General features: G+C 40.9%; 1 protein-coding gene and 1 non-coding gene across 3 annotated transcripts in view; one reads left to right on the forward strand and one right to left on the reverse strand.

Moving 5' to 3' along the window:
* Nucleotides 1-6,406: 6,406 nt before the first annotated feature.
* The window catches only part of Acvr1 (activin A receptor type 1), a 126,679-nt gene continuing 110,630 nt past the window's right edge, over nt 6,407-22,455 (reverse strand). For both annotated transcript variants that reach the window (XM_008841748.2, XM_008841747.2), the window contains exons 9-11: nt 20,049-20,246; nt 8,326-8,456; nt 6,407-7,624 (exon numbers count right to left, since the gene is read on the reverse strand). In XM_008841748.2, coding sequence (XP_008839970.1) covers nt 7,490-7,624; nt 8,326-8,456; nt 20,049-20,246 — 464 coding nt within the window. In that variant the 3' untranslated portion in view covers nt 6,407-7,489. The remainder of the gene's footprint in view (nt 7,625-8,325; nt 8,457-20,048; nt 20,247-22,455) is intronic.
* LOC115071836 lies at nt 9,161-9,293 on the forward strand. The gene has a single exon (XR_003850906.1). It is a non-coding gene; the product is annotated as a small nucleolar RNA SNORA51 (small nucleolar RNA).

Here is a 22,455-nt window from a genome sequence, read left to right on the forward strand (position 1 = left end):
CTGGGGAAGGCTAAGATGAGAAGTCATGGTCCATGCTGGTTAAAGGCTTTCCAGTGTGCATACCCTGTGGTCATATATACACCTCAGGCACCCCATCAGTTACCTTGAAGCCTTTGAGAGGGAACTGACACTGATTCTAACCACTCCAACAGCTATCAAAATACCTGAAAGCAAATCCCGAATCCATCACTCTAGAGTCCAGCCTTGGAAGACAAAAGAAAAATGAGCAGAGGGATGCTTTTGGATGCTCTTGTTAAGAAATTCCAGTGGACTCTCATATGAACAGTTGAAAATTGCCATGTTCTGACTTTTTTCTAGTTCCTTGTCTAGAACTTGTAATGCTAATTACTCTTGCCTTTACTTCTCCTTCACATCTCCTAGTCACGATTCAAGTACTTTCTTTTCCCCTTAGAGATAAGAGTTATGAAATTTCAGAGTCTTTTAGATAGACCCACTGAAGGGGTACTCCAATTGCCTCACCCTACTTCCCTGTTCAGCATGGAAGAAGCCAGAGTGGTCTGCATCCTGATTCCCTATTGGCAATTTGGGTAACCTCTTCAGAAGATGGCATGATAAGAATAGGAGGTATGAATTGGCTAGGCAGTTCGGGTAAAAAGACCTCAAAGAAAATTAGCCAGTTTCTTGGCTAAAAGTCAAAATGTCCTTGGACCTCTTAGTAACATACTATGTTTTGAAGGCCAAAAATGTCAAAAGTATTTGGGAGCTTGTATCTAATCTTTAAAAGATTTTAGGGTTATTGCTTCAGAGGGGAGCATGTTAGAGTAGCCAAAAGCCCCATAAAAATAAATAACTAAATCAAAGAAGAAAAAACAAAAACAAAACAAAACAAAAAAACATGGATACTTTACTGGGGAGGGAATAGGAAGGGCTTTACAGGGGGAGGGAGAAGGGAAATAATTAATGCTTAGTGTGAAAAACCAGAGGCAAATGTATTAGTTCAAAACACTATTGAAAAATACACACACACACACACACACACACACACACACACACACACACACATATATATATATATGGTATAGCTGAAGGCTATATAACAAAAAAGTGTCAAGCAGGGGAAACCGCCCTGCAGTTGTTGGTCAGAGTAGTCCAAGAGGCTCCCAAAACAACACAGGCTATTCGTATGGTAAATGAAAGTACCAGACTGGTGGAACTATCCTTCTTGGATGTTTAACAGCCATACTTTGAGGCCTATACTAATCTGGTCAGAGGGACTCAAAGGACAATTTTTTGCTCCTTGCCCTCCAAGGTTGATTAAGTTCCAGGGGACTACGGAGCATCTCTCAAAACATCCTGTAACTGTGGTGAGTCACCTGTCCTTTTGATCAAGGAGGCCATGGAGACCCCATCAGATGAACTTCAACCCATGTCCAGTATACAACAAGGAGGGTCAACACAAAGGAAACATTTCCTCCAAGTGAAGCCAGCCACGGTCGAGCAGGACTTTTGACTTATCTTCACGTAGATGGAACTGGTAAAAGAAAGGAGCCAGGGGCTCCTCCTAAGCCCATGTGACCCCTGAGGAACAGATCCTCAAACAGCCTTAAGAATAAAAATAAATTGGTTTATCTGGGCCAACTGTATGGCCTTAAACACCCCAAGGAAAGTATAATCAAAGATTAAAGTGATCAGTATAATTCTTTAAGAGTCCATGTGTATAGCTAAAGGCTATATAACAAGAAACAATGCCAGACAAGAGATACCTTCCTTTGAGTTGTTGGCTAGGGTGACCCAAGAGATTCCCAGACAGTAACCCAGCATAGAACAGGGAAAATGAACAGCAGACCCCAATCTTATCTAAAGGAATGTTGGCACCTGATTGCTGATCTTCCTAAAACAACAAACTCTAGATAGGCTGACTAGACTCAGTGGATGGACTAGCACTGGGGAACGGCTGGGGGCACTGACAACACAGTGAACAGTCACAGGGATAACAGAGTATATGGGCTCCAGTGGGGGCTGGGGGGCTATGGGAAGGTGCCATTTGGGATGCAGGTATAAAGATGAGTAAGATTGTTTGGGATGTTCTGTATGAAATACACACACACACACACACAAAATCAATAAATAAAAAAATGATCTATATTTGAAGAAGCATGAAAATTTTCTTCATGTTAATTAGTAGATATGAAAAACATTACCATTGAAGTCTACCTGATGACTTTATATCTATTCGCAGGTGCCAAAGATCTCAAAAAGTAACTGACTGTGACTAGTAGTAATCAGATATAGAGAGATTAAAGATTCATGTGCAAACATCTAAGTGTTAGTTGCATTAAAAATGAGTTTTTCTGTATGAAACAGGAAATTTTAAAATAATAGAGGTTTTTTTTTTTTAAGGTTAAAACCTCATTCAATTTTATGTCTTATAGGTTTATACTGGGTATAATAATGTATAACTGTATTAATTCAACACTGTGAACCTAAAAATTTATAGCCAATTTTGAAAGAGATGCATCTTTGTTCTGGCAACTGTTATTGAATATGTCAATGCTGTTGTAATGAAATGCTTCTACTAATTATGTGGTTATTAAGTAAATTAAAAAAAAAAACACAGGCTATTGCCACAGTCCTTGATTGCCTCTCAGAACTTGAAGGTAAGACCCTATTGCTGAAGATAGTACATATTTCAGACACAGGATTTGGAGCAATCAAGCTGGAACTGATCTGAAAGTCTCCTCCCTGAAGACTAGCTCCCATAGTACCAGAAGATATTATATAAACTGCCAAGAGAGAAAATTGGTAATTCCATCAGCTGTAAAGTCTATGAACCACAACAATGACTGTCCCAGCAAATAATCTTTACTGGTGCAGTAGTGGCACTTTTATCTTGGGGGTAATCAACAGCTGTCTAATTGGACTCAAGGCCTGCTCAGTGGCAGGAAACTCATGTGTGGTACTATAAACATAACCAAATGCACATGGCTGGAGAAGTTATAGAAGTTCTATACTATAGAAGTTATAGTATAGTAGAGAAAAACCTACTTTCGTCACATCCCTACACCAACCAATTTCTTACTGTATTCTAAATATGTATCCTGATATTTACAGACAAGCATACCTGTCATCACACATCAAAGAAGTTTGTTTTTGCAACCTGTGGAAACTATTACAAAGTTCCATAACTGGTCAAATACAGAGAATAAGTGTCTGTGAGAATCCCAGCCCCAAGTGACACATCAACAATGCAACCTCTACACCTAAAGGCTCAGCTAACATAGCAGAACAGGGGGCAGAAAAAATATTAATGCATCTCTCAACTCTCACCAGCTAAGCTTCCTCATGCAACAGATGGTGATTAACCCAGAAAGCCACAACTGTCCAAAGTGCAAAAATTAAGAGACTGCAGAATGCTGATTCCTGAATAGGACACCTATATCAAACCTCTGGCACCCAAGGCGCAGAGACCACTGCAGAAGAGGGCAGAAAGAGCCAGAGGTGGTGGATGACCACAAGGAAACAGTTTTCCAGATAGCTGGAAAGTTATTCATATGAACGTGTAATGATGACAGCACGCACAGACCCATGCAAGCTCAAGCCAGACGAAATCCCAGCACAGAAGTAGGGAAGTGGGTAAGCCTTAGCTGAGCAACTATTGACAACTGATATCTACTGAGAGAGGAAGAGTTGGTTTTCTTTAAGTGTGTGATTCCAGAGAGGTTAATCAGGCTTCAGTGGATCAACACACCACAAAAGACATTTGGAGTCACAAACGTGACTTGATAGGCCTAAATATATATGACAGAGTACATGAAATCTGGTGGGGGGGTATGTGACAGGTGCAGATGGGGAGGGGGTCTAAATATGATCAAAATATATTGGATGAAATTTGCAAAAAGTCAATAAAAACATGGCTCTTTAAAAAAAAAATCAGCAACTGGGGAAATCAGATGCGGTCTAAACTGCTTTGAAATAAGGCTGTTCGAGACCTACATATAACGTACTGGTCTACAGACCTAGAGCTGAAGCAGCCAGGCTCAATAAGTAGGTACCTAGATGAAGTCATATTGGTCACTCAAGGACCAAGCTACAATGAAAATGAAGCATACCACTAAGTGCTAGGCTCACACTCAGATGGGAACTGAGATATTTTTATTTCATCTTAGAACTTCTCCATCTTCTGAGGAAGAAAATTCTACGAACCCCTGAAGATGTACAAGCAGAATGCTCATACAAAGCTGATGGGAATATACACAGAACAGCCTTGTTTTGATGGACTGACAATCTTTATACCCTAGACCCCTCACCATTGACCCACTCGTTCCCACACGTGTGTGATATGATTCCACTTGTAAGTGAATACAGCAGTCAGGAGAGGAGCATTGGGGTTGGGGAGCAAGATGTGAGCAGGAAGGAGTCTTCTGGGTGCTGATGATGTTCTGCTGGTCCAGCGGGGTTCTATTTCCTTGGTGCCAGCCATTTATAAACATTTCTCAAAATTCATCGAGCTGGATACATTTTAAATGTAGGCAAAACTTTTAATAAACATTAAATGTGATTATATTTGACTTCTGAGTATATAGCCAAAAGAACTTAAGTGAGAACTCAGAGGTATATAATATGTCTGCTGGTGTTTGTGGCAACATTCTCCCCAATAGTCAAAATTAGGAGGGTCCATCAATCGATGCACAGATACACAAGATGTTGTATATATACACATGGAATATTAGCTTGAAACAAGAAGAAAGTTCAGACATGTTACAACATGGATGAAACTTGATCTCATTGTGCAGAATGAAGTGAGTGTCACAAAATGAAACATTTTATATGATCCTACTTACATGAAGAACTGAGAGTGGTCAAACTGACAGAATGAAAGCAGAGTGAGGGTTGTCAGGGATGAGAAGGCGGGAGAATGAGGAGCGAGTGTTTAACAGATACAGAGTTCAGGTGAGTTCTGAGGATGGTGATAGAAGTGCCTGCACATCAGTATGGAAGTGCTTAATGCCTCTGAACTGCAGACTTTAAATTTGTTAACATAGTCAAGTCAAATTTTAATTTTCAATTAAAAACATTAAATGTGACTCGCCTATATTCCCTCTAAGTGAATGTTTGCTAAGTAAGTTACTAACCAGCTACAGAGGATCTTCTAGAAATTTCTCACCCCTCTCTTTTTTGGATTACTCTAAATCCTACTCTTACAGAGTTGTGGTGCATAGAAAGAGAAAAAAGCAAAAGATAGATCCCAAATCACCAGAATGGGATGTACGAGGCACTCTCTCACTGGGACCCAGGATGGGATGTACGAGGCACTCTCTCACTGGGACCCAGGATGGGATGTATAAGGCTACTCTCTCACTGGGACCCAGGATGGGATGTACGAGGCTGCTCTCTCACTGGGACCCAGGATGGGATGTACGAGGCTGCTCTCTCACTGGGACCCAGGATGGGATGTATGAGGCTGCTCTCTCACTGGGACCCAGGATGGGATGTACCAGGCAGCTCTCTCAGATGTATGAGGCTGCTCTCTCACTGGGACCCAGGATGGGATGTATGAGGCTGCTCTCTCACTGGGACCCAGGATGGGATGTATGAGGCTGCTCTCTCACTGGGACCCAGGATGGGAGCTATAAGGCTACTCTCTCACTGGGACCCAGGATGGGATGTACGAGGCTGCTCTCTCACTGGGACCCAGGATGGGATGTACGAGGCTGCTCTCTCACTGGGACCCAGGATGGGATGTATGAGGCTGCTCTCTCACTGGGACCCAGGATGGGATGTACAAGGCTGCTCTCTCACTGGGACCCAGGATGGGATGTACGAGGCACTCTCTCACTGGAACCCAGGATGGGATGTATGAGGCTGCTCTCTCACTGGGACCCAGGATGGGATGTATGAGGCTGCTCTCTCACTCAGACCCTGCACTAAACAGCCTTCCCCCTTGTGTCCTGTTCACAACCTCCTTGTGAGAATGATCAATGAGAGAGGTCTGTTTCCCTCACTTTAAAGTTGGGAAGCTTGGGGTTGGAGCAATGGCTCAATAGTTAAGAGCACTGGTTGCTCTTGCAGAGGACCCAGATTCTTGGTTCTCAGCTCCCACATGACTGGTAACTCTAATTCCAGGAGATCAGATGCCCTCCTTTGGCCTCTGCAGGCGTTTAATGCATATGATGCAAAACAATCATACACATAAAATAAAAATAATTAAAAACATAAAGTTGGGAAAGCAGAGGAAAAAAAAATCACAGTGTAAAAGAACAGAGGGGAAATTACAACGATTTTCTGATACCAGATTCAAGCTGTGCATGTGCCAGCTTCAGCACCCCAGGCTCATTACTCATCTTGAAAAGTAAATTCAATTTTCAAATTAGTTTTGTACTTCTACTCCCATAAGAAAACATTAGATTATACAGATATTTTTTATACATTAAAAATAATTCCACCATTTGACTTGAAAACAGTTTATTTAATTTATACAAATAACTACTAAATACAAAAAGTAGATTAAAACAAAATAGTTATTTTTTTTTTTCTGGCAGAGTTTAAATGCACGTAATGGGTAATTCTGAAGAAAATGCATTTTTTTTTTTTCCCCACAGCGTTCGGGACTAAAATTCTACTGAAATCTTTGCCTCTAAATCAGTAATATATTCAGTGGTGTCGGGGTAATGACTAAATACGTTCTGCATATGAACTGAAAAAAAGTTACAGTCTACACACATAAAAAATGTGAAGCTCTTAAAATGTGAATTTAACTGATAATAAAAGAAAATGTCCATTTCAGAGTATAGTGTTAAAAACATTTCGGTAATAAAATCATAAGACCACATAAAAATAAGCTTTAACATATGCACGAAGCAGTTCTGTAAAAACTGCTAAGCACACAAGTAATAAATAATTTGCAAAGTTGTGTATAAACAATTCCTAATGTTCGGCATCATTGTAAACATCAGCACATGTGTAAAATGCAGCAAAGTCTGACATTATTATTATTATTTTTTTTTTTTTTGCCAAATTGAATTCCTATTATCCAAAGACAAATCAGTGGAATACGCAGCCAACGTTTTTGGCAAGTTGGGTTTTTAAAATTAAGAGTAACAGTGCGAGTAAGGAATGCAAAGAATTCCTAGTGCAGTAAAGAAGAGACGCACAGGCAATATTGCTCATTGAAATTCACCACCTCCTCTAGAAGACCTGTGAAAGATATGCAAAGCCACTGTTGTAATGCCCAGATCTCTTTTAGGATTTCTCTGTGTTCCTCCAGTTCCCTACCTTTGAAACCATCTATGCCCACCATTTGTCTCTGCAGTGTGAATAGTTCACAAAGTGCCCAGTTGAGTCTTTGAGCGAGGTTAGGGTGGTTTTGGTGTCTTCCCTGGAGCATGACTCGGGGAGATGTCTGCCTTGTCAGGGCAGCCACTTAGGGAGGGAGACAGATGGAGTCTCTTCTGACAACCGTTCAGGCCAGCATTAGGTCCCAGCTGGACAATGACGATGTCAACTTTTCCTTCTTGACACCTTGAAAATGTCAACAGTCAGTTTTCAATTTGTCTAGGGAATTATCGATTTTGGTCAAAGTCTTTTTGATACGCAGAGCTGTGAGTCTTGCAGATGGATTCTGATACCAACATTCTTTCATCAGCTTGGCCAGAGAGGTTAATGTCTAAGGAGAGAAAAGCACAAACATCACAAGAGCAAACTGACTTTGCAGGGATCATAGAAACTGGGCAGCTGTCATGTCAACTGTTTTAAAGAGCCTTGCAGGTCTTGAGAAGTTGAAGACACTACTATATCCTCTCTAGGAAAGTAGACAAGGCCTTAACTACTGATAAAGAAGCCACATGGAGTTGCATGAACACTGTCCTTTGGGCTTTTAATACTACCAACTTATCTCACCAGGCAAATTCCTTGGGCCACAGACTCCTTCAAGATTTTATGCTGCAAAAACAATGTTGCTAACTCAGAGATAATAGTGAAGTTTGCAAATTGGGTCACTTCTCAGCCTTAGATCTGTTACTACTTATGAGCAGTCTGTTAGGGAAACTCCAGGTAAGCAGAGATGGAAAGGAGACTTAGTTTTCACATACAACTTCAGTTTGAAAGCAGTGGTAGTAAGTCTCCTCATTTCTGACACTAGTCAATTATGGACATTCATGTGAATGTCATCATTCACTAGCCACATCTATCAGATTGGGTTTCTTCAAGAATGAGACCAATTTCCAAACCCACACAATTAGGCTCAAACAACCTACATAAAATTGGGAAGTAGAACAGGAGATAAACAGTGCACATCATCCGAATGCTAAGAATCAGAGCAGGAAACTTGCTGGGTGAGCTTTAAAACTAAGAACCTGGCACTCTTACCGGATCTGAGAACCATCTGTTGGGTATGTTTGGCCTCTGTTGATCCACACAGACTACTTTCCGCATATCTTCAAAACTTGGGTCATTGGGAACCACATCGTAAAATGGTGGCTTGTAATCCTCCACTATACCTGCATGCAACAGGATGACAATTGTGCTGTGTTAGCAGGAGAGGAAACATTCCTCAGGGTTTGATTAAGGGATGTCATGTGTTATAATGTGACAGGATAAAGTACTAGTCACCTTCTTCTTATCAAGGCAGCTCTGGAAGCTACAGGTAGGTCCTAAAATAAGTAAAAACAAGGCTCTAAATATATGCCCTGCAGGGGATCAGAAGAATATCTATTAGAAGAAAATATATGAAAATTTCTCACTAATTACAATTATTAACTGTTCTGACAGTGTCTATAAACAGTTCTGCTATGAGGCATGGGGAGACCTGAGATAAAAATTCCTCAGGTAATCAGAAAGGGAGACAGTTTAGCTGGTAAAATGATTGCTATACAAGCATGGAGACCTGAGTTTAATTCCAGAAACTATTTTAAAAATCCAGGCGTGGGCATGCACTTGCAATTCCAGTGCTAGGGAGGTAGAAACAGGCAGATTCACAGGGCTCAATGGTCAGCCAGCTTAGCCTACTTGATGAGCTCCAGGCTCTTGAGAGATCCTGTCTCAAAAAACAAGGTGGATGACACATGATGAATGAGTCCCAAGGTTGACCTCTGACTTCTACACACACAAGCACATGTACACCTGCATGTGTACTCACAGGAACATGCATTCCCTCATTCTCACACAGAAAAAGGAATAAAATTCCTCCCTAAAGAAAACCATTGGCCTCCTGGTGCTTACCACAAGCTGTATTTTTACAGTGACTGTATAGAAAGAGGAGGCAGAACAATCCTGCCCCATGTACACCCCAGCCCAGGCCACTGTGCCTGGTCTGTATTGTGAATGGGGAGACATGGAAAAAAGAAAACCATTACATATGGTTTTCAACAAATCATATATAGGAAAAAAAGAAAACCATTTCAAATCATATAGAGGAATAAAAAGTTAGCTACAAACATACAGAATCAAATAATCAAATAAACAAATCAAGACCATCATCAAAATACTCCTTTTTGCTACAAAATTATTTTGTCAAAAACCCATTGTTTTGACTCAATCCTTCCCATTAGGGGTAAGCAAATAATGTAATCTGAGACACTCATTTGCTCTTCTTCGTTCTCCAGGCAGTCGTGCCCTCTAACTACCAGACATGGCTGCTTGATGGCTCTGATGTTTGCTGTTGGATTGAAGGCATAGTATAAAATGTGAGAGGCCAGCCGCTGGGCAGGCAGATGGCTAGTCAGAAGGGCTGGACTCCTCCCTTAGCTGCTTTCAGCTCCTGCCCTTGTACATCTCCAAAGCTCACAAAACTTTTTTTTTCCAGCAAAATTATACAACTTCCTTACTTTTCACTAAGAAGAGCAATTCCACAAATAAATTTAAAACTTCATCACTTGGAAGTAGCAAATTGATCCCTCCCTTATAGAGATGAGACCAAAGAAACTTTTACTTCCTTTCGATCATCAAGGACTTTAGCATGTGGTCAGTGACTAGCTCAGCTGTCAGCCCTTTCCATGTAACTTAGTTCTATTCCTAGACACATAACAGGTTGTTGTAGAGGACAGAAGGAGGCTCTGAGTAAAAGGTATAATTAAGTTTTTCCAGTTCTTGCAGGCCCCCTAAAAAAGCTTCAATTCCCTTTTCATTTGTCATAGAAATTACAGTAAGAATCCATTCGCACAAAGCTCGCATAAATACAAGCCACTTATGCAGAAGCTTGGATAGGATGAGGAGCATCTGTTCCAGAAATACTACAGAGTTTTTAAACCTCACAAATTCAACTATAGGGTTTATTTTTAAAATGAAAACTAGTCTAAATTGTATTTTAAAACCTCTAGTTGATACTTTCTTAATTCTCAGTAACATATCCACATTGCATAACTGCATTTGTAATGTGTATCATGTAATGTATAAAACCTTTCCTACAAACAGCAATAGCTCTTAATAGACACAGACCACTGCTCACAGGAGAAACTTGCACCTTCTCAGAGTCCTCCTTCATCCTCATAAGGATCCCTGGGAGCAGTCCAGCAAAAAAGCCTTCAGTCTTTAGCACTAAGAGATACTACCAAAACCACAACTGGGCATGGAGCTGAGAAGTAACTTCCATCTTTTCTAAGGCTACATACATCCATAGGACACAGTCAGAGGGGCGCCATTCACCATCTCTCCATTTTTCAATAGGGATGCACATAAGAGGTTGGCTTAATTCTTTACAAATTTAGCATAAGCTATTTGGGAGTAACTTGATTGGCTAGCACCAAAAGGATTATGTGGATGTGAACAGCAATAAAAAGTTGAATTTTTTTTTAATAAACACAAAAGAAAACCAAACATAGGTGGATATTTAAAGCACAAAATGTCATGAACCCAAAGCTTCACTCTACAAGTTGAGTCCCTTTGCGTTTCTATGATTTGTCATCCTTTGACCTTATTAAATGTTGTCATGTTTTAACAAAAAGAATCAACTTTTTAAACAAAGACCATTTAATCCATTATGCATGGAAAATTGACTCAAGCCTTGCTTTCTTTAACCAAAGGCTCAGGCTTATTTCCATGCAACTCAGCTGTGCTTCTAATCAACAACAAAATAATCTGGAATTAAACTGCAGCAGTCTCTTGGAAGGAACCTTACCTTGGTCAAGAAAAGCAACTGTTTCTATTGCCCAAAGTACCTTGTCTCTACTATGTGTAGAATGCCATGTATTGAGGGTCATAAAAGTATAAAACAGTATTTTGTTTTTCAAGGAAATCAATATCTAGTGGGTGATAATACAAGTATCTCTTTTCCTTAGATAATAGAAAAGGTCTTCAAAACTCTGTGTGTGTGTGTGTGTGTGTGTGTGTGTGTGTGTGTGTTCCTATGCATACATTAGAAACAGAAGTCATGCAACAGCGGCAGAGTGGTTCTTAGAACTCTGAGAAAGAAACATCTGTAGTTTCCTAAGTACCATCTACAAACTAGGTACCATGGAAGCAAAGAAGCTCTAGGATTCAGAGCAAGTTGTGAGGCAAAGAAGAGGTGGGGGACGAAACATACCAAGGAGAGGGTGTGTTCTAGGTGGAGAGATGGTAGGAACGAAGAATCACAAGCCTTGCATACTGGAGAGATGGAAGGAGCTCCCTGAAACTCCCTTTCTACATGGTAGAAAGTGGGAGGAAAGATGGAGGGCAAGGGCTATGTGCCCAGGGTGTAAGATGATTTGCATTGTCAAGGGACAATGTGAACAGCTTACAACTCTTCCTCATTTCTGCCTGAATATGACAATCGGTTTGGCCAAGTAAGAAAGTGAACTGTAAGCCTACAGAGGTGGCGTCCACTGAGTACCTGCCAACCCATGAGCTAGCAAAGAGAACAGCACAAATTCAGGAAAGCAACTAAAAATACAAAGTACCTCAAGTGCCAAATGAGTGGTACAAACAGCAAATGATACAGGAATGCAGGGGAAGAAGAATCATTAGACAGGGGCCAAGGAAGAAACAAACAGCCAGGCCTTGCCTTCCCATTAAGACAGCTGCTGACTCAAAGGGACCACAGGAAAGAAATCAGAGAAATTATTCATAAGCTCCTCCCCCACAGCTTTGGGCATATGCAACTGATTTATATAATTGTCCCATTCCCCGCCCCCCCCACCACCACCTGGCATATGTCTAATGGAAAGTTTTGTCTTCTTTGGGGCAAATCTGTCTTTCTCAACATCCCCCAGCACTACTATGCTGCACAGCTCTGAGTAAAGCCCTCAGCTGTCAAACTGTAGTTTTCCAAATCTTTAAAATACATAACACAAGGCTCATGTGTAAGTCAACAAGAATGTTTGCAACATGCAATCTGGAAAGCATGTGGTGCAACTGTGTCTGGAAATAAGAGCCCCCCTCCCCCCCCCCGAGATCCTGTCCATAGAAGCCTTGGACCACACACATGCATACACATCCCCTACATGCAGGTGTGCATCACAGGTGTCCCTCACATTCCCTCTTGCCATCCTCCACCACAACCCACTGCCTCAATCAAGGTCACTGGAGGAAAGGTAACAGGAAGCTTGGTAGGATTTCTCCTCTATGTGTTTCTGGCTGGTACTGCCCATGGTCATCCCCCACTAGAGTCCATGTCCCACCACCATCCTTCATATGCCTGGGTATCAGCCACCGTTGAAGGTCTTGCCATTCCACAAAGAGTATTTTTAGGACTTCCCCGGCACTTACTTTCATGTGGCACAATGAGCGTCGTCATTGTCTGGATGCACCTCTCATTCCCACCTGCACCTCATGTCCTCTCAAGCTTGCCCATCTGAGCTTCTCTTCTCCCCATATATGACTCAGCTTGTGCCTTCTGTCTTCTGGGAAGGCCCTCGTGATTCCATAATTCCAGGGTCCCCGAGTTCAGTGTTCAGACTATACTTAGCCGCCTCCCAGTTTGCCTCAACTGTTGTGGCTCAATCTGTTGATTTCTGACAGTTTGTCTCTTCAACAAAAATATGATCACTTTTAAACTAGATTTTTAGTTGTTTATCAGCTTCCTCAGAGTTTATGTTATGCTAGAGATACTAAAGCATATCAATGTTGACTCTCTGGTCATAATCCTTTATCTAAAACCTTTGATATTTGATGTATTTATACCATTTATAACTTTTTACATTTTATAAAGGTGACAAGAAGCATGCACTATATTTTACATGACACCACCAGAGTCAAGGAATACTTTACAACCAAATACATCTCCTCAGCAAAATGTGTCCTACTAAACAGCAGGGGCAGAGCTAAAATAAACAGGCTCATGTGGGTTGGAGGGACCATTATCAGTCAAGTGTTCTGCCAACTAAGTTATGCAAACCTTTGGCTTTGAGAATTTCTTTGTTGCAGTAAAGGGACAATGGATTCGAGAACACTTTGACTAACTCGACAGTAAGGAAAACAGGCATGGATGGGGTACTGGCACCATGTAGGTCATACCTTTCCTATCCTCCAAAAGGAGAAAAAAACTATGGAACACACATTGTTGAGGTTCACTGCTAACCAATGGCAAACCTGAGCTAGACCCAGTTTTCTGCTTATATTCTAGAATTCTCCCCAACAAACCAACCATGGGATAACGCGTGCACTATTCTCTATGCAACTCTCAGGCTACAGCGCTTGCTTCACAGTTCAGTCTCCAACTGGGGTAGTCACATCTGACATCCAGGTAGCAAGTGAGAACAGAGTCCCGGCATCTGTATCCATAGAGTGCCACTGCTGACAGTTAATTCCTACAGAAATACTGAAATCTTTCAGATATTTAGAGCATTGGAAAGAAGACCATGAGTGATTCATATTTGCCTTCTGAGAGGCAATATCTCAAACATGAGATGATATGATGTGTTAAATGGACAAAATCTCTCATTTTATTGATTGTATATTTATTTGTATCATTTCCATCCACGTTATGCCATGTGTGATACTCGTCTACCAATTCCACTAGTGATATTAACTTCTCTCAAAACAAAATTAAGTTTGAAAAGAGCCAATATGAGCTCTTTTTTATCAAACAGAGCGGTAGTGCATACCTTTCATTCCAGCATTGGGGAGATGGTCTACATATTGAGTTCTAGGTCAGCCAGGGCTACACAGTGATGGAAAGGAAAGAGGCAGAGAGAGAGAGAGAGAGAGAGAGAGAGAGAGAGAGAGAGAGAGAGAGAGACAGAGAGACAGAGAGAAAGAAAGGGAGAGAGAGAGAAGGATGGAGGTAGGGAGGGAGGGAGAGAAGGAGGGAGGGAAGAAGGGAGGGAAAAAGGGAGGGGACTGCAGAGGAGGGGAGGGGAGGACAGGGAAGGAAGAAGGAAGGAAGGAAGGAAGGAAGGAAGGAAGGAAGGAAGGAAGGAAGGAAGGAAGGGAGGGAGACCAATATGAAACAAACAAAACTCACATGATATAGGTACAAATGATGTTTGGATACGGAAACAAACCATGAAGGTACTATGTGCGAGAATGGGTCTTGGAAAATGACAGGTTTACAGGAGGGTATCTTCCTGGTGCAACAGGGTCCAAAGAGGGACATCCAGTATTTGTGTTAGTTGATCTACTACACCTCACAGAACAATCTCAAAATATTTTTCATGTTATGGCATACATAAGAAGAGATGGTTAAGGGATAAATGGATAAGACTGGTCATGACAGAAGGAACGTCAAAGACAGAATACTGGCCCTCTTAGAACTTCCTCACTGACAAATAAGCAAGGAAGACATTTTTGTGGGTAAGGGATTGTGAACCTCCGAGTCCTGGAGTCTGACAATTAGGACCCCACAGCCAATAGTCCTTTCTGAAGGCAGGTCTGGCACTGAAAGAGGGGCTCAGCTCCCTGCTAGGTAAAAGAAGGCCATGACAGCTGTGTTCTCACCCCACCACCTCCACTGTAACCCATTCAGAACCACAGATATTACTCAAAGTCAAAACCAACCTCCTTTGCAGGAACCCCTACTCAAATTATAAAGCTAATTTTTAAAACTGAGTCTCATAGCAGTAGCAAAGCAGAAGTCAACAGTTTATAGATTACTCTGTAGTCAGGCACAACTGAAATATCCAGTATTATCACAGACAGTCACAGAGGAGGGCAGAGAATCTAGGGTAGCTGGATGGCTGCTCTACAAATTAGACCCTGCATATCCCCCAGAACCTAGAGAAAGACAAAAGAACCACAAATGCTCAAGTATCAAGTTAAGTTGTGCAGGCCTCTTGAGAAAAGGGTACCGTGCACTAAAGGCTGAGACAGCTACAAAGTCTGATGCCAATATCTGTCTTAGAGGTGAATCAGGAGAAAGACATCAAGCGCACAGCATCTGAGAAAGTTCTGATGACTTCAGGTTATTTCAGTATGAGGCCAACTGACTGCCCTCTCTGTTCGGGCTCTCTAAATCAAGGACATAGAATTCCAGGAAATCACAGGAACAAAATAATCTTCTTCTAACCTCGTCTCTATATTCCTGCCCCAAGTCATTCCCCTAAAGGTTAAAAATAAGTGAATAAAAACTTTGAAATTATTTTAACAAATAGGAAAAAATTTCCCTGTTATGATTCATTTGCTCAACCTTTAGTACACAATAAGGTAGTGAAATCACGTCATGAAACATGCTGGATAGGCAGCTGTTGAAGAAACAAGCGTTGTCATGGTTCCCGTACACAAGCCATTGTACTTAGGAAGAGAAACACGTGCGGCTCCCTGGCAAGCTCAAGAATACATCAGAAGAGGTTTCCCAAACTACGTGTGCCAAACATACGTTCACTCTAACAAGTGTTGCCTAGTGCCCACCCCATAAAAGGTACAGCTTGGTCGGAAAGAATTTTTGTCTGTTGTACAATAGTTTTTTGACAAATCTGAACACTGAATTTTACCACAAAATAATCAAAGCCAGTGAAACAAAAGGGTATTCCTACAGGGCCTTATGGGTGGGGGCGGGGAACACATGTAATACAGAGAAGAGAAGGTGGGAGGTGGGGAAGGTAAGATCTATAAGCTCCCAGAAACTTTCTATTTCAATTGAAAAGAGCCAAAGAGTGGCAGCCAATGCACTTATTACACACCAAACACACAGTAGGTGCTTTACTAACATCTCATTTAAGCATCATGATCTTTCCAAGTGGGTACTACTATCAATATTTTTTCAATGATGAAAATAATCTAAATTATAGTCATAGCATAATATGGGAGACCAAAATGTTAGCCCAGAGAGTCCAGTGAGTTCTCTGGCCCCAGTGAGCCAAGGAGCAACAGTAGAGAGCTCTGGGGTACCACCCACACAGGTTTCTATAAGCCATGCCCGGGGAACCAGAATAATAAAAGATAGAAGAACACAGGAAGCAGGAAGTCACGACGTGCCACAGAGACACACAGCTTTGCCCTCTCTTCTACAGATGTTTGCTAGCATCTCCTTTGCCTTCTCAAGATTTCTCTATTGACAAATGTGCATATTCATATCCTGGGTATCACATTCACCAACCTTAGCATCACTTAAGTCAGTAATTCAGTATGAAACTACCACCACCAATAAATCCCAAAAGACACTACTGAAGAATTTTTAAATGTGAAAATGGACTAAACTCTCATTTCCTGCACAGAATCAGTGTGAGGTTTATTATTAAAAGAAAATAAATGTGAAATTTTAATAAAAGTACAAAATATGACATCTTTTTATGTTCACGGTTCACTTGAGGATCATATTGCTCCAAGAGAACTATCTGGTCATCAATTTTTATAATGGACTCAGAAACTCAAAGGATATATAATTATAATAACCTTAATATAAGATATTCATACATTGAAATGAGGTACATTTTATACACAATAATTTTAAAAAATATATATTCTTTTAATGACAGTTCCTAAGGGTGGGAAGAAAGTGAAATAGGTACATCACACCCTGGGGTGAGGGATAGACTGTAAATTAGGATAACCCTTATGGAAAGCAATTTGGCAATGTGTGCCAAGCCATAAAAATGCCTATATTCTGACCTATTAAGTCTATTTCTTTTTAGATGAGGAATTAAATTCCCCAAACAGAAAGTTATATGCACAAAAATGTCTAAGAAGGGCCTCAGATGGGAGATATAGGATGTCTAACAATATGGGAATGGTTAATAAAATATCATGCTGACCATTTAAAATAAGAACAGACGTTAACATTAAAAGTCACATCCAAGAAAAATGGTAACCACCAAGTTGAAACAAAGCAGGCATGCAGAGTGTGTCTAGGGGTCTTGATTTGTTTCACTCAACCAATTAATGAATTAAAAGGCAGGAAGGCTCTCAGACACAGCAGGCAGCAACAGGCAACCAGTTGTATTAAAAGTGAAGCAGCACACCCACACAACAGCGCACACAGAGAGAAAGACTCCCAGCAAGTGGGGAGGGGATCCAGGAACAAAACCCAAACTCCCTAGCAGGGCCTGGGTCTCTTAAGTGCTTTTAGTGTTATAAGAGTGGGTCCCTTAATTTTAGATTAGTCAACTTAAATAAAGAAGAGAGGGCTGATTGGTTCACAGCCCCAAGAAAGGATTTGTCCAGGTCCGGCCTTGACTCATCTAAACTGGTCTGAACTGGTCAGCTGGAGGAGCTACCCTGCTGGCAGAAGAAAAAGACCCTGGGCCTTTGTCTCAGGTTAAGAAACCAGTTTACCATCTTTGTTACTTGCCAGTGGCCTTTCCCTATCTACCTGTGGGGATATGGCTGGCTTCTAGTCTCAGAAGGACAAGGAACATGAATGCTAGTCTTAGAAGGCAAAATTACTCTTACTTTTCTTTCTACTCAATTTTCTGTGTGAGGGAGTAGTTAAAATAATACTAATAAAATAAGTTTATAAGAAGCATTGAACAATTTCAAGCTTGAGTTTGGATAACTAATTGTGGCTCTGTGTATGTGGATGTATGCATGTGTTGTGTGTGCATGTGAATGGTCATGGAAGAAGAGGGACTGGTGAAAGAGAAAAGGAAAGATCAAATGAGTCATTGCCAGAGGACCATACCTACTTTAAAATGAGACATGAGTCCCTTTTCTCTCCCTTACAAAAAAAAAAAAAAAAAAAAATCAAACCACATCATAGAACAGACGCTCAACCCACGACATCGTAGGAAATAACTAGCAGTCTAAACGATGATGCAAAGGGGAGACCAATAAATCAGAAAACAACCAAAACATTCTCCCTTCCTCTCCTATCCACGATATCTCATTTCCAAAAATAACCTAATCACAGGATCTAACAAGCAAACTGACATTTGTTAAGCTAAATTTTAAACTGATGACTCTAACTTCAAACTAAGTACTATTAATCACAGCTAAGCTTTAAAAGCCATTTGGGTTTATGCCTATGACACAGGGAGCAAGTTTGCAACATGAGTTCTTACAAAGCCCACACCCCAAGTTCCTGCCTAGCAGCCTGGTTGGCTCTGGGCTGTACACCCACGGCTGGAAATGTTAACGCTACCGTGTTGGCCAGGGCCACCAGCTTCCTATTCCTTAGGGGAAGTTCCCCCATCACACAGATTACTTTGGCACAAATCCTCTAATTCTCTTTCTTGTTAAGGGAGATTTAACAGAATTTTATTTTATTTTTTTCTCAATTCTAAGGCACTCACAAATGACTGGGGAGGGATGAGGATATGGTGTTCACGCACAATCTCAGGCAAAATTCAGAATTTTATAAACCAGCAAAGCAATCTCTCTGTTGCAAATAGGTCTCAAGACACTTGGATGGCACTATCGCCAAGGCAGGGGATTGGGAAACAATCACCAGAAAAATGTTCATGGCCCCATTAAAAAGAACTGTCAAGTTACAATCCACGTACGTTTAATCTGAAACACTTGTCATATGTTCTCAAAGGGTGTGTTCAAGCAGGCGCACTGATGTCACAGAAGCAGCTGCCATGAAGACACCCCAACTTCAATTATTATACACGGAAACCGTATCAAATTGCTCAACTCCATTTCCCTCACAGAACCTCTTAATCTCTGGCTGTGTTAGTCATAAAAACTTTTATTTACTCCAAAAATCTTAATCCTTAGAAAAAAGTATCAGTGGCCAGTGGATGCTGCACAGACGTTAGATTTCATGTACTGTTTGGTAGAAGATTCCTACCCAGGATCCCAATGGTTCACAGGAGGGTAAAATGTAAAATAGCTTTTGAAAATGAATAAATATTTAAAGAGCATTTTGGTTTCTGTTTTCCTGGGATGAGTTTAGACACATATTTAATAAAAATAGGAAGAAAGTTCATCAAGTTGATTCAAGGGATTCTGCTAGAAAAAAACACTCTGTGGGTTGTCTGGGCATGCCTAGTTTGATAGAATAATAATTAGTACTTTCCAAATACAATGTAAAGTTCCACTACGTGAGGCTGACTTAGGTACCTTGTAGACAAGAGGGCTCAGTGTGGGAGACCCAGGTCAAAAATAAGTGACAAAGATGCCAGGCATAGTTATATACACCTTTAATTCCAGTACTAGGGATGCAGAGGCAGGAGAATCTCTTTGAGTTTCAGGCCAGCCCTCTCTCAAAAATAAATAAATAAAATTCACAAAAAAAGAAAGGAAAAGAGCAACAAATGCTTCCCTATTAGCCAAGACAACACCACTTCATAATACCACTCAAATCAACATAAGCATCCCATCCAAGTTCCCTGAATTTAAATTGAACTCATTCAGTCTTGCATGCTTTCTTATAAAGCAATGTCTTCCAAGTGTGAAAACAGAGACGTCTCTCAATAATTCCACCCTAATATGAAAAAACAACTGCAGCAGCAGAACTCTTACCCTTAGGGTTACCTAAGTATTTCCCTTAAGTTCAACCTAATTTATGGAGGAGCAAAGCGGAAAGAGTGTTGAAAAGAAAGTCAAACGGGAAGACAGAAAAAAACGGAGAGACGGACCAATCCAAATAAAAAGCCAAGAAAAAAATATTAGGTTTTACAAAAACAGTTGGAACTTCAATTGTCATTTTCCCTCCTATGTATCAAGTGCAATGAGTCACACCAAACTTACTGCCATAAATCAAATCTATATACCAATGCCAGACAAGTATGTTGAAGAAACACATGGGCTTCCCTATTCCCTTATGCCTTTATGGACAAGGACAGTATTACATCACTTACCATTGCTCACCATCCGTCTGGCCACTTCCCATAAAACAAGGCCAAAGGCCCAAATATCAACCCTCTTGTAAGAATCAAAACAATCCACTTGGATGGTTTCATCTAGAACTTCAGGGGCCATGTAGCGTTTGGTCCCCACACGGGGGTTGTTTCCTACATCAAGCTGATTGGTGCTCTGGGAATGCATGACTGCCAGGCCTAAAGGGAAAAAAACAACAGTGTAATTAGCTCACTTATAATCTCCTAGAGGGCTGCTGAAGGATTTTAAAACAGCCCCTATTGATAGCACCCTCTGGTGGCAAGTGTGGCCACAGCTGTGTTACACCCAGAATAACTCACGATTACTGGTGACTTCAGTAGAGCAGAAGAAAGGACTAATGCCACGAAGATCCTGAGGCTATCAGGTTAATATCGGAAGCTCTAGGACACAGAACTTGTACATAAGTGGTAGATAAAAGCACTAAAGCCGTGTTTGAAGCCCATGGGAAAACAGGCTCACATGTAACATGTGTCTTAGAAAGATGCAAATTAAGCTCTCAAGCTCCATCAATCTCCAAATACAAATTTTAAACAGTGAGATATCAGAAATCTGAGGTAATTTATCACTCGATAAAGGGCAGGCCACGACATGTTCTGCTGCATCCCCAAAGGAACAGCTGCTTAACAGAGTAATCAGGCTGGCCGAACCCATAGGCCTTCCCCTAGAATCATGGGAACAGACAGCAATAAGCTGAACCTTGAGTCAAAGTGCATCTCTCTCGTTAAATGGTTCCGAAGCACTTAAACTATGGCTCATTTCTGAATTCTTCAGTCAATTAGAGAGACCTGCTATTCCTCACTAGTCACTAGGGACAGACAGATTCCCACATGGTTTGAGGATGGAATTATTTGTTGATGCATATATAGACATTCTAAAGATGATTGCTATACCACTCAATAGACTGAGAAGCCCCACACAGGTGCAAGCTGTTTCTGTAAACGTAATTCAAAGATCCCTTGGAAATCCCTCCAGTTACCTGTAGTGAATGCCTCTTCAAGTCCATAGCTCCCCCTGCCCCTCAGGACAGGGTCTCACTATGTAGCCCTAGCTAGGCTGGAACTCACTATGTAGAACAAGTTGGCCTCAAACTCACAGAAATCTGCTTGTCCTTGCCTTCCCAGTGCTGAGATTAAAGGTGTGCACCTCATACCCTGGCAGTCCACAGCTTTAGATGCACAGGATGATGACTCCATGTTATTGCATCCTTCATAATTAGCAAAAATATTGGCAACTGCCTTCATATAAAGCAGACCAGTTCCGTGGACCTGGCTCCTCTAGCCACAGTCAAGCCTTCAGATGACTGCAGCCCTGATCAAGTTTGTCAGTGCACACTGAAATCCCAGCACTTGGGAGGCAGAGGCAGGAGAATCGCTACAAGTTTCAAAGTGAGTTCCAGACTACCCAAGGCTAAATAATGAGACTCAGTTTAAAAAAAAAAAAAATCAGAAGAATTTAAGTTTCACAAAGAATTTCTCACCTAGTAGAGGATGATTATGACACTGAGGAACAAAACAAAATGCCATTTGTGAACTTTGAATAAATTCTTATTCAGAAAAGTTGAAAAATAACTGTCAAATGTGGTGGTGCCCATCTATAATCCCAGCACTCAGGAGGCTGAGACTGGAGGGTCACAGGTTTAAAACCAGTCTACAAAATAGGTCCCAGGTTAGTCTAGGTTATGTAGTAAGAACCCTACAATTTTCAGGTGAGATGAAACTGTGATTTTTAGAGGAGATAGATTTTGAGATATTTTCAAGAGGCTACATTTTGAGGTATTTTCAAGTAAAGTGTTGTGATATCTACCACAGACTTCTAAAGATTAGGGAAAAATACACTACCATACAAAGAAAATGTTGCAAAATTTTCACTTCTTAAATCTAGGTTTTGAGGCTTGAAGTGATTGATATTCTTTCAAGCCTTTTATATGTTTGAATTTTTTATAGCAGAAAGGTAGAAAAATAAATGGGATATAGTTCTTTTGGTAATGTTGATGACAGAACACTATTTCTAATGAGTTATCCTTAATTTCCGGATAGATCATGAAAAATTATTTGCAACTTACAGTCTTTAAAGGAGCCATTTCCTACACAATAGTAACAATTTCCTACACAATGACTTGGCAGCACAGATTTTTATAGTAACCAATGTTATCTAATTGGAAGGCTTCAGATGCAAAGAAATGTGGTTGAACCATTAATTAGCTGGGCTTAATGGCAAAATCTCCCCTCTCCCTCCTCACCAAGTCCCATAAACCAAAGCCAACATCTGCCTTCATTTTCCCATCCTCTGAGACCATTAGGTATAACAGCAGCTATGATCTGAAGCACTACTTGCCAGATATTCACAATTCCTGGATCTTATGAGAAT

Source organism: Nannospalax galili, unplaced genomic scaffold, assembly GCF_000622305.1.
Source record: "Nannospalax galili isolate Female #2095 unplaced genomic scaffold, S.galili_v1.0 scaffold1181, whole genome shotgun sequence".
Classification (NCBI taxonomy): domain Eukaryota; kingdom Metazoa; phylum Chordata; class Mammalia; order Rodentia; family Spalacidae; genus Nannospalax; species Nannospalax galili.